General features: G+C 39.7%; 1 protein-coding gene across 1 annotated transcript in view; it reads left to right on the top strand.

Moving 5' to 3' along the window:
• Positions 1–22,868, top strand: part of kcnn2 (potassium calcium-activated channel subfamily N member 2) — a 104,661-nt gene that overhangs the window by 71,001 nt on the left and 10,792 nt on the right. Inside the window, exons 4-5 of the mRNA XM_008114022.2 lie at positions 7,307–7,448; positions 20,532–20,642. Coding sequence (XP_008112229.2) covers positions 7,307–7,448; positions 20,532–20,642 — 253 coding nt within the window. The remainder of the gene's footprint in view (positions 1–7,306; positions 7,449–20,531; positions 20,643–22,868) is intronic.

The raw sequence follows: 22,868 nt of genomic DNA, 5'->3' as shown, positions 1-22,868 counted from the left end.
GGCCACCAAAAATCTCTTAGGATCAAATGCATGGTTTTAAATAGTCCGAAGTGTCCTGCTGGTTTGCAGTCATGACACAGACGAAGCGCTTTTTCCCTGCCCGGTCCGGGTGGGATATAAACATGATTTCTATAGCAGAGCAGCCCATCTTTAAGCGAAAAGGGAAAATGCAGACCTTGGCGAAGTTGGTCCTGCGTCCAGGCATCTGCTTGCTGACTAGCCCTGATTTCTTGAGCACAGATGGGTCCTGGAGTAGGGGAAGTTGAACCAATGGGACTGGATTTGGTGTTCCCCACTGTGAGCGTGGCAAAGTTCTCAGGTTGTAGCAGTTGGGATTCAAAGGTCTCCTTGCGTCCTGCAGCGTATTCCGGTTTACGTGACAGGGCGTCTGCTTGCTTGGTTTGAGCTGGGGTCACATAATGGATCTGGAAGTTGAAACGTTCAAAGAATAAAGCCCAACGTTGCTGCCTCTGATTTAGTTTGCGGGCAGTTCTTAGATGTTCTAGATTACGATGATCAGTGTGGACTTCAATGGGGAATTTGGCCCCTTCTAGCCAATGTCTCCAAGTTTCAAAGGCTGCCTTTATGGCCAGTAGTTCTTTTTCCCAAATGGTGTAATTCCTCTCTGGTGTGGTTAGTTGACGAGAATAAAAGGCACAGGGGTGGAGGTGATCTCCCACCGGTTGTAAGAGTACAGCCCCAATTGCCACATCAGAGGCGTCCGCTTGCACCACAAAAGGGGTTCCAGGATTTGGGTGCTGTAGAATTGGCTGGGAGGTGAATAGTTTCTTCAGTTGCTGGAACCCTTTCTCTGCTTGATCAGTCCAGCGGAAAGGCTGCTTTCCACGGATGCAGCTAGTGATGGGGTCGGACCAGCGGGCAAAATCTGGAATGAACTTGCGGTAGTAGTTCGCGAACCCCAAGAAACGCTGCACCTCTTTCTTGTTAGTTGGCGCCCGCCATTCCAATACTGCTGAAACTTTGGCTGGATCCATGGAAAGCCCTAGAGGCGAGATGCGGTAGCCAAGGAAATCTACCTCTTGTAGATCAAAAGCGCATTTCTCTAGCTTGGCATAAAGTCCATGATCCCGCAGTCGTTGCAACACCATTTTGACGTGGTTCTCATGTTCTGATTGTGATCTGGAAAACACCAAAAAATCGTCCAGGTAGATTATCAAGAATCTGTCTAGATAGTCCTGAAAAATATCGTTGACAAAATGCTGGAACGTTGCGGGAGCTCCGCATAAACCGAAATTCATAACTCGGGACTCGAATAATCCGAATTTAGTCTGGAAGGCGGTCTTCCACTCGTCCCCTTCTCTGATGCGAACTAGATTATAAGCCCCCCGAAGATCCAGCTTGGTGTAGACCTTGGCTCCTCGAAGTCGGTCCAGTAGATCCGAGATTAAGGGCAGGGGATAGCTGTTCCGCTTGGTGATATTGTTCAATGCTCTGTAGTCCACCACCAAGCGTAATTCCCCTGACTTCTTCTTCACAAACATCACTGGGGAGGCGGCTGGGGATTGAGAGGGTCTGATGAACCCCTTGCGAAGGTTTGTCTCTAAGAATTCCCTGAGAGCTTCTTGCTCTGGTTCAGTCAGGGAGTAGAGATGCCCTCGCGGGATCGGGGCCCCCTCCACCAAGTCAATGGCACAGTCATAAGGTCTATGTGGGGGTAATTTTCGGCTTCTTTCTCATTGAATACATCCCAATACTCGGAGTACTTCTTTGGCAAGGTGATGATGGGCTCGGAGTCTGTGGCATGGCATACCTTGGCTACGAGGCAATGGTTTTGGCAGTACGGTGAAGCAAACTGCAGTTCTCTGTTGGACCAGGAGATGTTAGGGTCGTGGAGTGTCAGCCATGGAATTCCCAAAATCACAGGGAAATGGGGAACCTCGGTAACAAAGAAGGAAATCTCTTCCATATGTTCCCTTATCCACATCCTGGTGGGTTCCGACCACTGGCTTACGGGGCCCGTCTTGAGGGGACGGCCGTCTATGGCTTGCACCACACGGGCATTCTTGAAATCATGATATTGTAATCCCAGAGAGTCGGCATACTCTCTATCGATGAAATTGTTGGTAGCTCCAGAGTCTATCATGGCGTGGATCATGACGGGTCCCCTTTTTGCTGACCACAATGTGACCACGAGAAGGAACAGGACCCCGGTTGGCGGCTCTTGGATGGATTTTTTGACCGGGTTGGCGAGCCTCTCTACACCCGGTCGTTGGCTTCCCCCGCCGGCTGTGTGCCAGTCGGCTCAGACGCCTTCGACTCCGTGGAGGACGCCGCCGCAAGCCGGGCGGCAGGCTTCCCTTTGGCTGGGCACTCTCTGGCGAAGTGGCCCCCGTTCCCGCAGTACCAGCAGAGGTTCAAGCGTTGACGACGGGCCTTCTCGGCGGCATCTAGTCTGGGACGCACATTGCCCAACTGCATCGGCACCTCCTCGCCTCCTCTGGGGTATGGGGTTGGCGGCGGGGGTCTCCACACCGGACGTGGCTGAACACTGGCGGGAGCGGGGGGTTTTGCCCCGGCTCTACCGCCCTGGCCTCGAACCCATTGTTTCCTGTTGGCAATCATGACTTCAGCCCGTAAACATTGATCAATGAGTGCCTCGAGGGTCTGGGAAGGATCCACCTTGGAGATTTCTTCCAGCATTTCAATGTTGAGACCCTCCCGAAATTGTCCTCTGAGGGCTACATCGTTCCAGCCGGTGTTGTGGGCCAGCACGCGGAACTCGGCTATGTACTGAGACATGGGTCTGTCTCCTTGAAGGAGGCGCCGGAGTTTGTGACCGGCTGCCTCCAAATTGTCCTCGATTCCCCAGGTCTCCTTAAGGTGATCCAAGAAGCGTTGTGCTGAACTTAGGTGGGGGGAGGCTTGATCAAACAGGGCCGTCGCCCAGCTAGCCGCTGGTCCGTCTAGAAGACTGTAGACCCACGCCACCTTGATGTCTTCTTGGGGAAACTCGGCATCACGGGCCTCTAGATAAGCTTGACATTGGCGGCGGAAAACATGAACCTTAGCAGCTTCTCCAGAAAACTTGGTAGGCAACGCCATGGCCGGGAGGCGAACTCCGCGCTCCCTCAACCCTTTTATTTCTCCATCCTGCGCGTTGAGTCTGTCACGGATGCGGTCCACTTCGTCCTTGCTGATGGTGTAGCTGAGCGGCTGTCCAGCCGGCGCGGCTCCGGTAGACATCCTGGCCTCGGTTAGTTGGTGCTTATGGGTGGCGGAGTCAAACTGTCACGACCCAGGCGGCAGAGGCACCAATAACCATACACAGAGGCCAGAATCTAACTAATATCTTTATTGAAGGAATATATAAAGTTAATAAAAACAAGTATAGAAAATAGTCCAGAATTAGACCCTTCAGGAAAGGTCAGAATTAGTCCAAAAAAGCAATGTCCAATAAGAAATATTAAGGTCCAAAGTTGTAATCCAATAACCGAAACACACACTTTGCCAAGCAAAGTGAGGGGAGATGACAAGGTCCTTAGTCCATAAAACTTGAGCGTGGCTAGGAAATAACTTGATACTTGAAACAAGGCTTGAACGTGGAACAAGGTAACTAAGAACAAGAACAAGGTCCGTGGAATAACTTGGTAAAATCCGTGAAACAAGGCAAGGATTAGTCCTGGGAAACAAGGCAAAGTCCGTAGGTAAACAAAGGCTGGGAAGCAAGGCGAAGGCTGGATAGCAAGGCAAGGCTTGAGCTGAAGCGAGGCTTGAATCGGAGCGCGCTGTCCAGACACAACTCGCTCCGTAGGCTGACGAATTGACTCCGCGAAGTTGCTACGCGGGCAAAACACCTATATAGAGTCCAACTTTCTCACCAAAGCGGTTCTCTGGGAAACAGAAACGAAAGCTAAACTCTGAGACCAGATGTTAAACTCCTTAAAGATTCTCACGAGAACCAATGTTAATTGGCAACATTCTTAGCTGCTATCCTCGCACTCCTGCGCGAAGCTGAATCCAAACTTCTCTGTTGTTTACAAAACTCCCGGCGCAAGAACACAGGAGAAGTAGGCTCTGGGGTTGTTTGACATACTTCTGGGGCACAACTTTCTTGCAGGTGCAAGGTTTCCAGATCTGCCTGGGAAGGATCTGGCTGAGAGGAATCCAGTTCAGACTGGGAAGGTAAAAAACCCAAGTTTTCATCTTCATCAGGGATTACAATGTCCTGAGCAGGACTACAAGGCCCATGGTTCATCACAATAATATAAAATGGAATATAATAATAACAGAATATGCTAATAATAATAATAATAAAATAATAATAATATGATAATATAATAGAATAGTATAGAATATAATGATATAAAATATATTAATAGGATAATATAAAATGGAATATAATAATAACAGAATAATAATATAATAATATGAAAATATAATATTATAATAGAATAATAATATAATGATATAATAATATGGTAATAGAATAATAGTATAAAATAATAAGTTTCATGGCATAGGATAGGAATAAGGATGAGAGGAGAATCCCTATGCGTCCTGTACCTTTAAGAAGCAGAAGTAGCAGGACGAGTGTAAAGCCCTCTTCCTTCCCTCCCACCCTCCCTTGCCCTGGCTCCAGGAGCCAATCAGAAGCCTTGGGAGCGAAGCGAGCATGGCCAGGACGGAGTCTTGTCTCCCAAGGAAGAAACGGCAGCGCAGCAGCAGCCATGGAAGGTTTTTCAAGCCGCGGCTGGGGGACAGGCAAGGCAAGGCAAGGCAGGGAGGCACAGAAAGCAAGCACTTTCTCTCCCTCCCTCCGTTGTGTATGAGTGCTGCTTTAGCCCTGCAGCCATGCTTCCCAATGGAACTCTCCTGCAGACTTAGTTGCTAGGTCTTACTTTCAGGGGAGGCCTTATATTTGGCAATCCCCCCAAACCCCTGCTAGGTCTTATTTTTTGGGGAGGTCTTATTTTAGGGGAAACACGGTAAGCCCCTCTGGATGCACACAAGAAATATAGGAAATAGTACACTCTACAGGTATAACTTGTACGGGGTTTTTTTTTGTTTTTTTTTTTAAAATCATGTTAGAAAAATGAACAAGTGACTCAAAGAGGTTGCTGCAGCCAATATCAATTGCATTATAGGGGTTTCATCTTAAGCTGTTAAGGTACATAATACATGACAACAATGATGCTCTCACTTTGTGTGTTAACATTTCTGAAAGAACTTCAGTCCATTTTCTGTTTAGCCACATCTGTAGTGAGAGATCTTCTGATATTTTCTATGATTTGACTACAGTAAAACCCCGCTCGTTCGAGCCCCGCTCGTCCAAGCCTCCGTGCAATCCGAGCAGGTGAACGGGAGGGCCGCAAAGGCCATCCCCGTTCACCTGCTCACTGGCGTGCGTGTTGCTAGGTAGATAGCAAGCTGCCTAGCAACACACACGGGGCGCTCGCCCCTTGGGAGGTGGCCCCTGCGTGTTGCTAGGTAGATAGCAAGCTAGGTAGATTGCGGCCCTCCCTGTTCACCCACCTGCCGTATGAAGGGACTTTCCAAAAGGAGGGAGAGCCCTTTCGTTCAGCGGGTGCTTCTTCCAAGCACCCGCCGAACGAAAGAGCTTTCTCCCTTTGGCGGAGGCTTGGAGCCAGGGAAGCGGGAGTCGCTTCCCTGGCTCCAGGCCTCCACCAAAGGGAGGGAGAGCCCCTTGGTTCAGTGGGTGCTCCCAACCGTGGGGAGGCCTCCTGCAAGCGCCTCCCGATCCAGCCTTCGTCCCCACGGAGAGGCTTCCCCACAGTTGGGACGAAGGCTGGATAGGGAGACATTTGCAGCGCCTCCCAATCCAGCCTTCGTCCCCATGGAGAGGCTTCTCCGCGGTTGGGACGAGGGCTGGATAGGGAGGCGTTTGCAGCGCCTCCCAATCCAGCATTCGTCCCCACGGAGAGGCTTCTCCGCGGTTGGGACGAGGGCTGGATAGGGAGGCGTTTGCAGCGCCTCCCAATCCAGCCTTCATCCCCACTGAGAGGCTTCTCCGCGGTTGGGACGAGGGCTGGATTGGGGGGCGTTTGCAGCGCCTGGTAATCTGAGTTATCCGGTTGACCGAGCAGAGGTCCGCCCGTTTAACTCGGACTACCGGGGTTCTACTGTATTTCTAATCATGTAATACTTAATGTGCTTTGAGATTCCTTTTGGCAGATTCCCATTTTCACTTTCAAATATGGAAACAAGGTAGTAATGCTCCTTTGCAATAATTTTCTGACCTATCATTTCACTTATCTGTTCCAACAGCTCCGCCCAAAACCTAAATATTTTGGAACATCTTAACCACATAAGTTTCCAAGCACCTATTTCAGAAGAATGTCTCCAACATAACTTGTGACACTTCATTATTGATCTTCTGAAGTTTAAATGGATAATACAGGCATTTTCCGAGTTACAAAAAACCAACTTACAAACAACTCATAGTTAAGAACAGGAGTGAGACAACATGAAGTAAGAGAAATCTATCCTTTAGAAGGAAAATTCACTCCTGGAAGAGTTATCAGGGAGGGAAAAGGAGTCTCCATGGAACTTTACCACAAATACTTGTTTCCACAACATGCTAAATTTTTAAAAATCTAATTCTCACAGGAACAGAAAGTGAGGGGAAATCTACTGAATAGGGGCACGGACAGCAAAAGAAAACCACAGGCGTGTTAACCCTTCCCTGTGGTATCCAAAGGTGTGTGTGTTTGTGTGTGTGTGTGTGGCTGGAGTTACACTTAACAAATGCGCCTGTTTCGATTTACATACAAATTCAACGTAAGAACAAACCTACCGATCCCATCTTGTTTGTAATTTGGGGATTGCCTGTAATACTATTTGAAAACAGTGTTGATACATTTTATCTGGCCTAAGCAGATACTGATTTGTAGGGTGGCATTTTTCAGATTGAGTCCCATTGTATTTTATGTTTGTATCCTGTTTGTATGCAAACAGTTAGATTTGCCAACTTCCTATTTTATAATTTTGTGTATCCTTTTAAAACTTGACCTGTTATTTTGTTTGTGCTGTTATTGCAATATGTTAGATTTCTTGGAATGGCCAGAAAATCAGCATTATTGAAGACAAAATAATCTCCATATTTACTAGCAGATATACATGTTTCCACACACAACAGTGGATTTTACCAATGTATATACAACACAATCCTTTATGCCTTTATTTGTGAACTGTGATCAAAAAGCAGAAAAAGTATGCTGCTAATAGTATAATTGAATTCACAAAAATATTATTGAAGTCCGAAAATACTTTTCAAAGCTAAAAAGCTGTACTGAAGAATTTATGGTAAGGAAATTTTGTTTTTCAGGTATCATGATCAACAGGATGTTACTAGCAACTTCCTTGGAGCAATGTGGTTGATTTCAATAACTTTTCTCTCCATTGGATATGGTGATATGGTACCTAATACGTACTGTGGGAAAGGAGTCTGCTTGCTTACTGGAATAATGGTGAGTACTCTCATGTTAGTTTTTCACATTTCTAATATATTTGTTTAAACTCTTTTCAGAACATTTTATATATAATTGACATTTCAATCAGTTGTATATACAGAAGGAGCCACATGAAACATGAGACCTCATAACATTTAACTGATAGCAAATAACATTGAGGTCAGTTAATATCTGAGTGGACATGTACATGGTAAAAGTTTTTAAAAGGCAAACACTGGAATGTATGTCTTTTTGAGGAAAAGATATACAAGATATAGGTGGAATTAAAATGATAGTCATTCTGAGCACCCAACATCTCACCTGCCAGCCAGAACTCATGGTGCAGTCAGTATTCTTGGGTATTTTATTTTAGTTTTGTTTATATGTATTATTTATCAGACCTATAGCTGCTACATTAGTTCTTCTAAATTTGATTGAACTTACATTTATAAACTTGTCATATCAGTATCTCACTGAACATGTTCGCAATAATGCATTAGTTATTATGATATAGTACTATGTACAATGGCAGTGAAAAGGCCAAGTCAATAATAGAAAAGAAATGGAAAATAAAACGCAAACATAATAAAATTATAGCACAAAAAGGAAGAACTTTATGATGAGCTGTTTGACAGCAAAACTGACTGTCTTGAGAGGTGATCAATGCAGAGAGTTAAACCGACATTAGATGGCCATTTGTCATGGATACTTAGATGTAGACTTTTTCATTGTCAGGTTTTATATTAGTTCCCCCTTGGCTTCACATTATGCATTTATCATTCTGTGATTCTATGATGGTTATACCATAAAAAAACACCCAGATGTGATAAAAACAAGCAGAAGTATCTTTGGCCACCAAAAATACCTTTGGATTATGTTTCAGACTGTTGACTCTCTCCCCATCTTTCACACCCAAAAGGGATATACAGAATGTTTACAGATATTATGTCCTTGAGATTTAAAATATTTTTTAAAAATATTTTATCCTGTGCTGCAAGATTTCTAGCCTCTGAGTGGCGTGTGGTGGGATGAAACAACCAGAACTTTCTCCCTATTTTAATTGGTTTAAAAATATACAATATGGGTGCACAAGATATTTCTGTTTTGCTCAAAACACAATGTTTTGGCATGAAAACATATTTTCCATAAAAATAATGTTTTTTGCACAAATAAGTTTTTTTTGCAAAATAATCACAAGTTTTAACTTTAGTCAGAAAAGGTGCATTCAAAAGAAATAAATCTGTTAAATTTTTACATTCATCACATGTGAGACGAAATAAGTGAAGGCTTATATTCCTGCTCCAGAATTTGGTGTTGCCTTGTCTCTTTATCTAGATTTTATCAGGAGAATAGACAGCACTTCACAAATCATAAAAACACTGTGCCTTCCTTTGTTTTGTTTTTTTGCCCCAGGATCCCCACATAAATAATTTAGAAATGGATGGGAGTTTTCTATTTTCAGAAAACTCTCTCTTCCAGGAGGGCGTGTGTGTCTATAAAATAAAATATTTACAGATTTATTTTAATGGGGATTTTTTAATGGGGATTTTTGCTCCTCAAACCTTATATAAATATAAAGTCTTTTTTAAAGAAGGGGGTGCAGGAAAACCCAGGGGCCACAAAATGAGTGTGGTCTACAGACCATGTGTTGTCCACCAGTTATTTAAGTGGTGATTGGAAATGCTCAACTTTTTCAGGTCTAGTCTGTACTTTGCCTGTGGTTTATAACAGGGTAATGGGATACTAATGAAATCCATGCTTATGTATAAGTGGATACCTATGCAGGCATTCAAGTTGCATGTCACCCTACAGCAACCCTATGAGGAAAAGCCTCCCCCCCCCCCCGGCTGCTGGTTAAGAAAGGTAGGCCCTGCTGCATTTAGGCCCTACCCCCTTCACATCCTAGCAACTCCCTTTAGTCAAAATGGCACCCAGGGCACAGACAGAGTTCACTTAGCCCTCATCCACACTGCCTATAAAATACAGATTATCTGATTAGAACTGGATTATATGGCAGTGTAGACTTAAGGCCCTTCCACACAGCTATATAATCCAGAATGCCAAGACACATAATAACCAGTATCTGCTTTGAACTGGATTATCTTGAGTCCACACTGCCATGTATTTTATACAGCTGTGTAGAAGGGGCCTCATATAATCCAGTTCTAAGCAGATCATATAATATCATATATAATATATAATAATTACTGTGCTATAATAATACAGAACAATATAATCTCTAAAATCAAGACAGTAAATAAAGAGTAACATTCTGAAAACAGGGAAATTGTAAATTCCAGAAAGGAAGCAATCAAGGCCAACTAACACCTCCCAACAAAGGATAACCCTAGGGAGGAAGCAGCCAGGCTTTGAAGCTGCAAGGCCATAAAATGCTAATCAAGCTGACTAATTGTAGCATTCATACTCGCTGCACTTAGACTATTCACTGCAATTCCACCTGGCCAACAAAGTATTCCCATAAGCCACAGCAACGCGTGGCCGAGCACAGCTAGTTTGTTATAAATTTGTTGTTAGATCTTGATTTCTACTCTGTTTTGAACTATGACTTTCACCAAATAATGGCGTGCATCTAATTCCCATGCTATTGGATATCAGTGATAATAGTATTGTTTTGGGCCTTCCCGTAGGTGTAAGAGTAGAAATATTGCTTTTAGCTGATTCCATAGAGCTCTGAATACAGTGCTCTATGGAACCTATGGGAATCTATGGTGTCATCATTTTGACTGTAGAGGGGAATGAGATTATTTGGACTTTCTTTATGGAAAAAAGTGCACCATAGAGGAGAGAGTTTGAAGGAAAGTTGGTCCTTTCCACCCATGTAGTTGACTCCCAATGAGTTAAAATATCTCATGCAGGAGACTAGGGAAGACCTCAGCTAAGTATCTGAAGAACAATTCCAGACTGAGCATGCAATAGTAATAGTATAACTATTAAAACAGCTGAAGGAAAAGCATTATGGCAGGAGTGAGCCATTCTAGCTAGAGTGAAAAGTGGTTGGAAATCTAGTTCTCATCATCATCATCAAAATAGTTTATTGTACGGGCCCAAGGCCATGACAAAAAGCAACGCATGTACACAATAGTACCCTCGGAGCAATAGACTCCAATGATACTGAGCAGAAGCCATAATCATGCTCCCGCAAGGAGCTAAAACAATGCCAGTTAAGAGTAATGTTAAAAAAATGCAAAAGAGTTCACATATAGATGCATATTGTGAGTCCACTTAATCCTTTGAGTCTCCTCAGCAGTTGATGGCAATTTTATCTAATTCTATTTTTCTGATCTTTTTTGCAGATAGAGCAAACAGGGCTACATTGTGAGTTACATAGTTGTTTGTGTCACTCAGCAGAAAATACACCGTTTCTGTTAAGCAATTCCCTTTACCCTGAGTCAACAGGGGTTCCAGGTGTCTTTCTCTTGGGGCACTATACAATGGACAAACTAACATGTAATGCACAATGTCTTCTACCTGACTTTGGCCGCAGATACATAGTCTATTTTCCCATGGCACATTATGATAGCGACCATCTAACACTGCTGTAGGCATTACTTGGAATCGCAGCTCAGTAAAGGCAATTCTTAAGGATGGTGGCTTGAGCTTAATCAGATATCTGGCTCTCTTTAGTTGAAAAATAAGCATTCTGTTATGTCAAACAGTCTGGGAGCCTACAGTGTGTTTGAAAGTTGAACTGCAGTTCTTGGAGAGGTGTTTACTCATCTTTCTTCAAAACACAGGTAGGAGAAACAGACAAATTGAGGGTTAACTTTGGATTGGGCCACTTTGTCCATTCCAGAATTCAGGCTTAAAGAAGCCTAGAATTACATCCTTATTCTTTTGTGTCATTAGCCTTGCTTTCAGATTCAGAAATTCAGTACAGAAAATAAAGCTGTATAAGTGAGGAAATGCACCCCCTTTTTAGAGATCATTGGTACTACTTAGCCCTTCTTGCCAGGAGGAAAGCTTCAGTGCAGAGCTATTCTTCTCCCCTATGGTTATGTTTCAGCTTTCAAGAAGAAAAGGTTAGAAAAGTCATAGCAGCAATAACACCCAAATCCAATGTATTTCCTTTCCATTGCCTTTTCCTTTTCTATTCTATTTGTTTCTATGCCTCCAGGCAGTCCAGTGCCTGGAAAATGTTGAGGTTTTACTGTTATGAAAGAATTAGATAATTATTTAGAGGTTAAATTTGTCTCTGCACACTAAAAATAACAACTAATGAAATTTCTCTTATGAAAGCTGTCTGTTTCTGATCACCATCTATTGGGTACAAGGGATGTGATATTATGATCCTCTTGCCCTTCTTCTAAATTTCTCTCAGAAATCTACTGTCTTTCTGTCAGTGAAAAAAATGCTGGTTTGGTGGATCAACTCCGCCTAGCAGTTTTTCTTTGGCATACATTTAGTTTAGAAGCACAGTTTTCCAGATTTGCAAGTCAAGTGTGTGTGTGTGTAAATGCATTTCTGTAAGTATGTAAGATCTGAATACTAGGAAGTCTCAGGCTCTCTTTTGAATTGTGATGGATTTATCATTATTGGGAATGCTAGTTTTTCATAGTTAAACAAAAACATGGTGGAAATGGGAAATTTAATAGAAGAGCGATAAATGGCAGGATTATTTATCTTACTATAGCTTATAGCAATGGCAGTTAATGGTAGCTATGTAATAGGGGTCATGAATTTCCTCTGTGCTGTCCCCTAAAATTAAAGGGGCTATCCAAAGTGCCAAACTTCATTTTCTAAACAAGTTCAGCTCCTAAGAGAGCTCCCTTAAAGTTCAACTAAACTTGGAACAAATTCATTGTCTTGCCAAAATCATCCCATCCATGCCATCATAGAAAAGGATTGACCCAAGCTTAGATAATAATGTGAATGCTTATTTGCATATTTTGGTTCAGGCTAATCATTGGTGCAGTGCTGCAAGCAGCTGAAAAATGTGCAAATGGCCAATTCCAGCTGAATCTGGCACAGAACCTTATTATATTCACTTATTCCTTGTAATGAAATGTTGTGTCTGGGATTGCTTTGAAGATGTAGATAGAAAGGGGGGGGGGCAAAATTTCCCTGACAAATAAGAGTTCTCCTTCCCATGAAACTTACCTTTAGCACCTTAATTTCTAACACTGCAGTATCTTGAAATATCATTGAACGTTTAAAAACATCATATTAGATCTTCTTAGAAAAGGGGAAAGAAAAAGTACACAGAAAATGCAAACAGAGGAAATATAATAGTTCTAGATGTTAATTATTTTCAGTGTCTCACTCTCTGCAATGCCAGAAATTTAGCAACTGAAGGAAAACTCCATTTGATAGGGTAGAATTTATATTTGAGGGGCAAATTGCTTAGCTTCTTATAAAAACATATAAACTAGGATTTACAGTGCTTACTGATTGTGAAATCATTGATTGTGAAATCAATGTGAAATCAAGTGTTATTTTTCCACTGTGGAACAACTATTCCAATTTTTATGCTTTCTGAAATGAGAAAAAAAAAGATGAATGAAGGGATTTGGAAGGCGGTGGTATAAATATTAGGGCTATGCTTGTTATTTCTGCATGAACTACATAATTAGCTTTGCTATGCAAAGACTGCATTATATATATTTTCATAGAATCTTTTATAAAAAGTCAAATGAGAATCAAAGATGTAAGAAAACATTGAATAAAAATGAAAGATGAAATTAGGAAGTACTAGTAAAGAGCAGAATAATCTGTTTTGCTCCCTTTAAAAAGCCTGAAAAGAATGTAGCTAAATCAACCTTTCTTAAAATGTTTGCACTGGGAATTAAAACATTGCTCAGCCTGAAAAATTCAGAACAATCAGATCATGTCATTTGACAGTAAAAAGCAGAGAAAAGCAGTGAAGCTGAATTCATTAGTTGCCAATTCAAGAGAGAATATTGTTTGTCATATGACAACAGCTATAATGTTCTGTGTGTATGGATGTATATACTTTTGTTCTAATCAGGGCCGGTCCAACAATGAGGTGAATTAAGCGGTCGCTTCGGGCGCAAAACATATGGGAGCGCAGTCAAGACTGCTTTTTCTGTTGATTTCTTGTAAAACATGATGTTTTGGTGCTTAATTTGTAAAATCTTAATGTAATTTTATGTTTAATAGGCTTTTCCTTAATCCCTCCTTATTATCCAACATTTTTGCTTATCCAACGCTTTTATTTTTCAGTGATTGGTTTGGGAGGGGGGGCGCCAAAATTCTGTTCACCTACACTTGAAAAATACCTAGGGCCGGCTCTGGTTCTAATGCTTGCCCTGCTTCTTGCTTTGTAAATTTTCAATTCACAATATGAGGCTTAATATATGGGAAATCTCATTTTCAAACTTTCTGTATTTCTAGTTGCTTCTGCAACTTCATTCATTTTCATTCTATCTGAGGTTGCTTTGAGTATTTATGGAGTAGAGGAGAGGAAATTCCTATAGCATATTATTTTATGCCACCTATGCCTTGGCTCATGGCTTGTTGTTATCATGTCACAGACTATGCTCTGAACAGAAGGAAAAGTCATGTTATGTTGGAATGTGTATGACTGTTGAATACCAAATTTCAGCTGTCAGTTACAGAAAAACCTTAGCAATGCTGACATTCCTGTCTGTGAATTAAGTAAAAAAAAAAAAAAAACCCAAGCACCTTTTGACAGATAGGTAGGTAGGTCGGTAGAATTTGCAATTAGATTTTTCTGTAGGTTGAAAAGCTTTCACTTTTGTCTATATTGAGATCTGGCTTCTTTTTGTCTTAATTATTTCAGTGCTGTAAGTTATTCATTCTTTCTCTGTATGTGTGTGATGGAAAACCAGTGCTGCTTTTAAAAACTTTTATGTTATTATTACGATTGTGCAAGGTCTTCCATTTACAGCGTAGACTGCCATATAATTTAAAATAATGGCTTCCCCTTGTTACATTAGCAAATATTCCCTGTAACACATCCAGAAAGTCATGACTAGCCAACATTTCTGTTTAGTTGGAACGCTGCTGCAGATGGGCAGAAGCCTCATTTTTTGCTTTTAACAGTTAGAACAAGACTTTTGCCAAATTTTTTTAAAATGCAGTCTTTAAGATTTAGTTCAGGGGTCCCCAAACTAAGCCCCATGGGCATGATGTGGCTTTCCAGGGTCATCCCCCCCCCCCAGTCATTTACCCCTTGTACAAACTTTAGAGTTAGGGACCCTCTAAGTCTGAAATGACTTGAAAACAGACAACAACGATCCTAATTAATTTGACTATCTCATCAGCCAAAAGCAGGGCCACCCTTCCCATTGAAATACTAGTAAGCTTATGCTGGTTAAAATGGTTCTTCCATGGTTTTCTTTGCACTACAAATAAGATATGTGCTGTGTGCACGTTGTTTTGTTCCTTTTTTTTTTTTTTTGCAAACTATAGTCCACCCTCCAACAGTCTGAGGGACCCGAACTGCCTCTGCTTAAAAATATTTGAGGAACCCTCTTCTAGATTATTATTCTGAGTTTCTTCTATGAGATTTACCTCCACCATCACCGAGAGCATGTCAGTTCTGCATGTCAAATTCATCGGAGTTTCCATAGAAGCTTTAACAGAAAGATAGCATTAACAAAGTCAAAAATTATGAGTAAAAACACATTAGACAAATAAAAAAGAATCAGAAAATGTTTTGCCTCAGTTAAGAAATTTGTATCTCAAGATCTATGTGACTTGTTAACTGCTGTATTGTCTCATTGTTTTTGTTCGTTAGATTTTCAAGGTGCATACATTGTTTTAATAAGTTGTCAGTACTATTTCAGGCCTGACATGACATAATATAGGGGCTAAACACACACCAAGCTCTGCACATTCTCCTTTGTAGCACAGAAGGCCAAAAGAATCACTTTATACCTTGCATTATGGAATTGCACAAGGAAAGTGAATATTAATCCATACATATGTGCCAGGAGCAGGATGACTCCTACGATCGTAGCTATGGATGAGTTTCTGCACAAACTTTTGTGCAGGCATTTCATAGTCTTTTGGCTATAACACACTGTATTTTGAGCTGGACTTAAGCACTGCAGTGGCATATGCCTATTTGATATTTTAAGATATGGAAAAACTGTTAGCATAGGTCAAAACTATATGCTTAGCCAAAACTTGTTCCTTGATTTTTTAAAAACTATATCACCTTGTTAAAGGTTTCCTAGTTTTTGGTCTTTGTCTAGACATTTCAGAATGCTTTCACTACTCATTGTGCGTTTGATGACATTTTAACAAAAGTGTTCTTTCTCCAAAGGTTAATTAGTTACTGAAGTGCCAACTATGGTATATAATCATTTTTTGGAAGTGGTTGAACTTTTGGGAAGTTTATCATACAGACAATGTAAGGAGGAGGAGCGGTGGGTTTCAAAAGGAATCTGGACATTTTGCAGCTCTTGGCTACATTTCTGAAGGCTTGACAGTTTGTTAAAAATAAACCTACAAAATTTTATTCTTCTTGAGCTTCTCAAGGGGAAAATGGAATACATGCTTGCAATGGATTTGATACATTGCCAAATTGTGCTGTTTTATTTCCATGTAATCAGAGAGAGGATAGTCTTGAAAAGGAAAGCAAGGTGATTTGGTAAACAGGTGAAAGCTTTTATTGTTAGGGAAAAGTGTGCAAAATAGTTTAGAGAACAGACCAAACAAAGTAAATATGCCACGATCTACCCATGACACCTTTTTTTCTTATAGAGCTATCTTAGTTTCATCTGTCATCTTATTTCCATCTTTCAGAAATTAGTGTGTGAGTTCACATGATATGGAGTTCAGACACGAAACAGAAGCTGATCTTCTATGGATTCTGCAGCCTCATGTAAGCCCCAAAACTCAGATCCTAGCTGCCTCTAATGTTGCCCAATCAGGGCACCTGAAAGAAAACTTATTTTGGGGGAAAAAGCACCCTAAAAATGATGGAAATACATATTCTGATAGAACTAAGTTTTATTTTTCCCTTTATGGTAGTCAGCTCCACCCCTTTGGCTTGTATCAAGTAATCTATGAGGAACCTATGGTGCATCTCATTGTCTCTGAGTATGCTGCCAGTCTTGGTGGCCCCCGACAGATTACTGCAATTCCTGGATGACCATTCTTTCTGTCACACATGGCCATTTTCTCCTTGCTTCTGAACCAATGTGGAATTATTATTCTGCATATTTCCATGGGATAAGCAATTCATCAAAATTATATCATTCTAATATAATATAATATAATTCAAAAGGCAGCATGTATCACTGAACCTCCTGTCCTAAAAGTCCTAAAATGGACTTTTCTTTGACTTAAATGGAGGATGACTAGAACAAATTATTTGTCTTGATTTTATAATAAATATCAATACGGTTAATGGTATGGATAAGATATAGAATTTAGATGGCTTATATTGTTTTTCCTCTTTGGAATTAGAAAAAACAAGATGAAATAAACTGAATTTTCATGGAGGGTTTTTTTAGCCAAATTCTTTAAAACTTTATTAGTGTTATGTTCTTGAGACAAATGTTAAGATTGAGAAAGGTTGAGTGTCAACTAGGTCGATCTCGAGGATCTAAAAGTTATAATTGGTGGTGATACTACTAAAAGGTACTAAAAGAGAGTCACTGGAGACCTCAAGCTTTTCGTCTAGAGATGAATTCTGGTTTTTCTAGAAATGTGTAATTTTTAGTTCAACAAAATTCTCAGTCTTGCGTGAACATGGGAATTTGTATATTTTTGTGCTTAATTTTAAAAATATTTTAAAATATTTTTCTTATGGATATTCTGTTGTGGTTTTAATAAGTCAAGTAGGGGTATCTTTGATTACACCGCTATAATCTATATATCTTGTTTGTAATTTGTCTTATCTGTAGCCTGTAATGGGCAGTGAACAGGGCAGTGTTGTCCTTGAGGGGTACTGCAGTTTTCTTGGTCTGTTACCATATATGTATCCTAACTGGTCCATTACAGATAAAGGTGGAGGCTGGACTGTTCGTTTTCCTCCAGATCTGTAGATGTGTCAGTGGAAGAAGGAGATTATCAATTTTTCAGATTCACAACCATTCCAAAAACAACTTCAGAATGTTTCTCATCTATCTGTGTTTGTGTCCCACCACCATGATAATTCTGTTAGCAGGGCATCTATGCCACTGGTGTTTTACACAAGCGTACCCATGTGAGCCTGTGTGGAGTAGTGGTTTGAATATTGCATGAGGACTCAAGAAAACGAATATTCAGATTCTTGTTCAGTCTTGGAAACCAATGGATTGACTTTGGGCAAATCACATTCTGTCAGTCTCATGGAACAGATCTCCTTTGAATACATTCTTACCTGGAAAAACTCAGATAGGGCCACTGTTAGCAGAGTCAACCTGAAGGCACACATGAACAACATCAACTAACACCAGTGGGCTCCAACACCAGATATATCATCCTGCCTTCTGCCTGAGCTCCCCTCTCGGTTGGTGAAAACTCACTTACATAATTTTTACGGACCTTCAGTCAGTCTCTTGATGAAGATAGGATTTCTCACTTAATCCTTGTGATTTGTATGCCACTAAACTGACCTGTATCCAAGGCCATCAACCATATCCAACGAAGCAAGAAATACACACAAGCAGGTGGCCCTTTGTACTGCTCAGTGCTAAAGAGATGGGTCAATTTCTGCTTTGTTGAATTAGAAGCAATAACTTGATGCAATGCTTACTTTAAACCATGTGAGCAGCAGCACAACTGCCATTATTATATAGTCTATGTAACAACAACATTTGGTCAACTTTTAAAAATAAAATATCTTCTTCCTTTGTAATTTCTAGATTAATACAGCAGTACAGCTTTTGGGGTTTTCACACTTCTCTGAATTTTGCAGATCTCAAATGCACACAGAGCTGCAAATTGAATAATCAAACATTTACACAAATCTGTATTTTAGGGGGAAATTTGTACAAAAAATCATTTTGGGGAGAAATTAATAATCTAAACTTTCTTGCAGTTTTAACAATATAAATTGATGACAAAACAAGGTGGAACAAACTTGAAAATTAACACATTTAAATTGTAGGCACATTACTGTGTTGTTGTTATTAATATGAATTACATACATTTACTTTAAAGAGCAGATGGACATTTTGTAAAAAAACATGTTTAGAAAGATAACTAAGATTTCAGTGTATCACAAGAAAAATAAAACATTGGTTTCATTGAAAATGTAATGTATGTAATCCTGTAAACTGTCAGTTTTTCTCCCTTCTGGGTAATACAAAGAGTAGTATTTTACCCTTTGTGGTTTAATTAGATTTATGATAAGACTTCTATTGAAGTCCAAAGATAAAGTTTAAGCAGGCTGCTGTTTTTATTGCATCAGTTCCTAATAAAATTATACTTTCTCTCTTCAAAGACACTGTAATCAGGTATTATGAATAGGCTCAATTAGGCTCATTATTGCTGCAGTCTAAATGTTAAATGCTGTTTTGAACATTGATATTAATAATGCAGGTTTTTCTAATGTATTTTCCTGCCTTACAGAGAAAACAGAGAACTCATTATGTCTATATGCAATTGATGATTTCTTTATCACTGTCTGTGTATATGCATAGATAAAGATATATAGTAGCTAGATTTTGCTTTGCAAAAGCTAACCCCCAAACCCCACTGAGTATATTATCTTCTCCTTCCAAAATCTCAACTCTAATATTACGCTTCTTTTGGTTCTGTAGAATAACAACTTTCCCCCCCTCAGATGTCTGCAACCTCCAATTTTTACCTTTTACAAACATAATTTGAAAACATCTTAAAGCATCTTAAACAACTTCTTCTTCTTCTTCTTCTTCTTCTTCTTTTAAAAAGGCAATTGCTACTCATGATGCATGAGTAAATCAGTAACATTGCACACTAGTGATAGATTTAGCATGTTTAGCTGGTTTTTAAAAACTCATTTTGAAATATAAAAAATGTCCCAAATTTTCCTCCAAATGCCAAAATAGTGTTTTGAAGTAGTAGGTTATATCAGAAACTAACAATTTTAGTAGTACAAGTTAGCTCTCTGCTGGTGTTAGAGGCATGAAAGTGAAAAACTAAAAATAGAGAACTTGTTCTTTTCTTCAACCAGTATGACTGGAGGAAGTTGACCATAGTATTATACTGGAAGACAGAGAGAACCCTAGACAGAACATTTTAATCAAATCTGTGAATAATCAAATCCACAAAAATGTGTCTATGTAATATTATTGGGCCGCTTTTATTATCATTTCTTACTTGCCTTTTCCTGTGGATCGAGGCAGGGAACAACAACAAATAACATTACCTGTAGCATCAACTAAACGAGCATATAAATTTATTTATTTATTTATTTACATCACTTTTACCCCGCCTTTCTCTCCGAGGAGACTCAAAGCGGCTTACAGTAAATAGGCAAAAATTCAATGCCTAAAAACAATATAAAAACAACAATTCATATAAAACAATCTACAAAACAAAAGTTCATATAAAACAGGTACCATTACAAAATAAAATCAATATGTATTAAAATCCATCAGTAAATACTTTAAAAATATATCTCAAAAATAATCTGGATGTACCTACTTGAAGAGATTGGTCTGCTGATTTAAACACAGGCATCATTTTGAGCTGACAAAGCTTTTCTGACAGGTCATTCCACAATCTGGGGGTGGCTAAAGAAAACATCCTCTGAGTATTTGTAGCAAATTGCAATGTTTTCTTCTCTGTATTCCATTGTTCTCTGTCTGGGATAAAAAGAGTAGAAGCAGGGGAAGACCACAAATTCCCCATTGAAGTGTTGGAACAAGAGAATTGTCTGCTTTGGCACTGCTGGTGGGAAATACATGGAGGGCAGAAAAGAGGGAGATGAACTGTTCAGCTGGCAGTTTTAGAGAATGGTACAACTATAAAACCCAAGTTCTTACTTCAATGGAATTAGTACCAAATTAGTACCAACTACTGGCAACTTCAAATTCTGTAATTTAACTGAAGAAATTTAACGAATGCAACATTATCCTAGCCACAAGCTAAACAGATTTCCCCCATTTTGTCAATGTTGTGCTTATTCTTGTGGTAAGATGTGATCACTGTTTGGGTTTTGTTTTGTGCTCTTTCCAGGGTGCTGGCTGCACTGCACTGGTGGTGGCTGTGGTGGCAAGGAAATTAGAACTTACCAAAGCTGAAAAACATGTGCATAATTTCATGATGGATACCCAGCTAACTAAAAGAGTAAGTTACAGGTGTTACTTTTATATTCTGTAATTTAAAAGTACCAATGTGTTTAACATTCTTTTCTCATCGTAAACAGTTCTAGAGGGCTGATTTCGAACAACCCTATCCTGAGTTACTGAATTTTGAAGGTTCGTTTTAGCATTTGGGTATTTTATCCACTGATGGTAGAAATAAATATTTTGTTATGGAGTATCATTTTAATAGTAAACTACTTCCAGGATATGATTTGAAGTTTATGATGGAGCAATCATAATGATGATCAGTAAGATTTGAACTTGTCAGTGCCTGGATGGAAGATTGGCTTGGAAACATAAAGTCAATTATCCTACTAGGAGATCTATCGTGACATAAAGCAGATAGTCACACAAGCAATTATGCTTTCTCCGAGGCTGTATAATCAACAGTTTTTCTGTAACACAATTATTTTTTCACAAATGCACATATACACCCTTTTCTTCCTTTTGACCATTATGCATTGCATGAGCTTAGAGCAGTGGTTCTTAACCTGTGGGAGCTGATTTTGACCAACCTTATCTTGAGTCCCCAGATGTTTTGGCCTTCAATTCCCAGAAATCCTAACAGCTGGTAAATTCACTGGAGTTTCTGGGAGTTGTAGGCCAAAACACCTGGGGACCCACAGGTTGAGAACCACTGGCTTAGGGCCTTGGTAGTTCTTGTTCAAAAAGTTACAGTATGCATCTGTGAGGTCTAGTGAAACTATGTATGTGCCTTCAAGATGTCTGTCGATTTATGGTGGCCCCATGAATTTCATAGGGTTTCCTTAGACAAGGAGCACTCAGAGGTTCTGTCTTTGAAAAATGTCATATGGCACCTAGTATTTATTAGTGATTGTCCATCCAAGTACATCCTGGAATATATTTTTGCAGTGATGATAGTGACTCAAGGTTTATGCAGTGTATTCTGTTTTGATTCTATCATAGTACAAAACTGTGACTAGTGAATTAACTGACTAGAAAATAATTTAGACTAAAGCACATATACTGGAATAGGTTAGTAAACAATCTTTATGATATCTTTCAGTATAATTACTTTTCTATGAAAAAATGTTACAATAGAAATCCCATTTGTAGCAAATACCTGACATGGTAGAAATCTAGCTTCTTTGTGCAAATGAGATAAAATAATTTTTCAGATAAAAATGCTTGACACTCCAGTTAAAATTCCAATTCTACAGTTACTTTTGTCTCCTAATGTGCATAAAATCCAAACTTGTTTTTTGCTGTTCTTTTGTAAAATGGAAATTCTCTATGACATAACATGATAAAGAGGAAATTGCTGCATATGGGAAAGAAGCAGGGAACATAAGTATTTATTATATCACTATTTCAGAACTGTTTTCCAAGCTGTTAGATATGGATAGCTGCTAAGGAAAAGGGACAAATAGAGTCAGATATTTGTAGTACGGTCATTAGTAAGGCTGGAATTCTCTATCCCCTTTGAAGAACAACCCAGATTTCTTGAAATCCTACCTTGAAATTCTACCTATCCTATCCTTTAATGCTCCTCCACCAACACATCCATTTAGAGACTAAGTATCTAAATGGAGAATAACAAAGAATAAGTATCTGGAGGTACCTGGGCATTTGACTATAGCCACACACACACATTGATGGGGGCATCTGCTGAGGCATCTTAGGAGGTCTGTGAAAATGATAGTATCATTTTCCTTCTGGCAACAGCCACATGGCCAGACAATTCTTAATTTTTCCCTGCTCTCATAGATCTCATAGCTGTTTGCTATTTTTACAGGTACTTATATATTGTATCATTATATTGCCTGTAATCATCATTACAGGCAATATAATGATATTATATAATATAATATTGCTTTATAATATTCCTTACTGTATATACTCAAGTATAAGCCAACTCAAATATAAGCTGAGGCACCTAATTTTACCACAAAAAGCTGGGAAAACTTATTGACTTGAGCATAAGTCGAGGATGGAAAATGCAGCAGCTACTGGTAAATTTCAAAAATAAAAATAGATATCAGTAAAATTACATTAATTGAGACTAAATGTTTTTGAATATTTACATAAAACTATAATTTAAAATAAGACTGTCCAACTCTGATACTCGAGTATAAGCCAGCCCAAATATAAGTCGGCTAGGACTCTCACTCGAGTATAAGCTGGAGGGGGAGGGCTATACTCAACTATATATGGTACTCGTCTATTAATACTTTGATGATAAATTTGT

Source organism: Anolis carolinensis, chromosome 2, assembly GCF_035594765.1.
Source record: "Anolis carolinensis isolate JA03-04 chromosome 2, rAnoCar3.1.pri, whole genome shotgun sequence".
In the NCBI taxonomy this organism is placed as follows: domain Eukaryota; kingdom Metazoa; phylum Chordata; class Lepidosauria; order Squamata; family Dactyloidae; genus Anolis; species Anolis carolinensis.
This window is presented reverse-complemented; position numbering and strand designations above follow the sequence as displayed.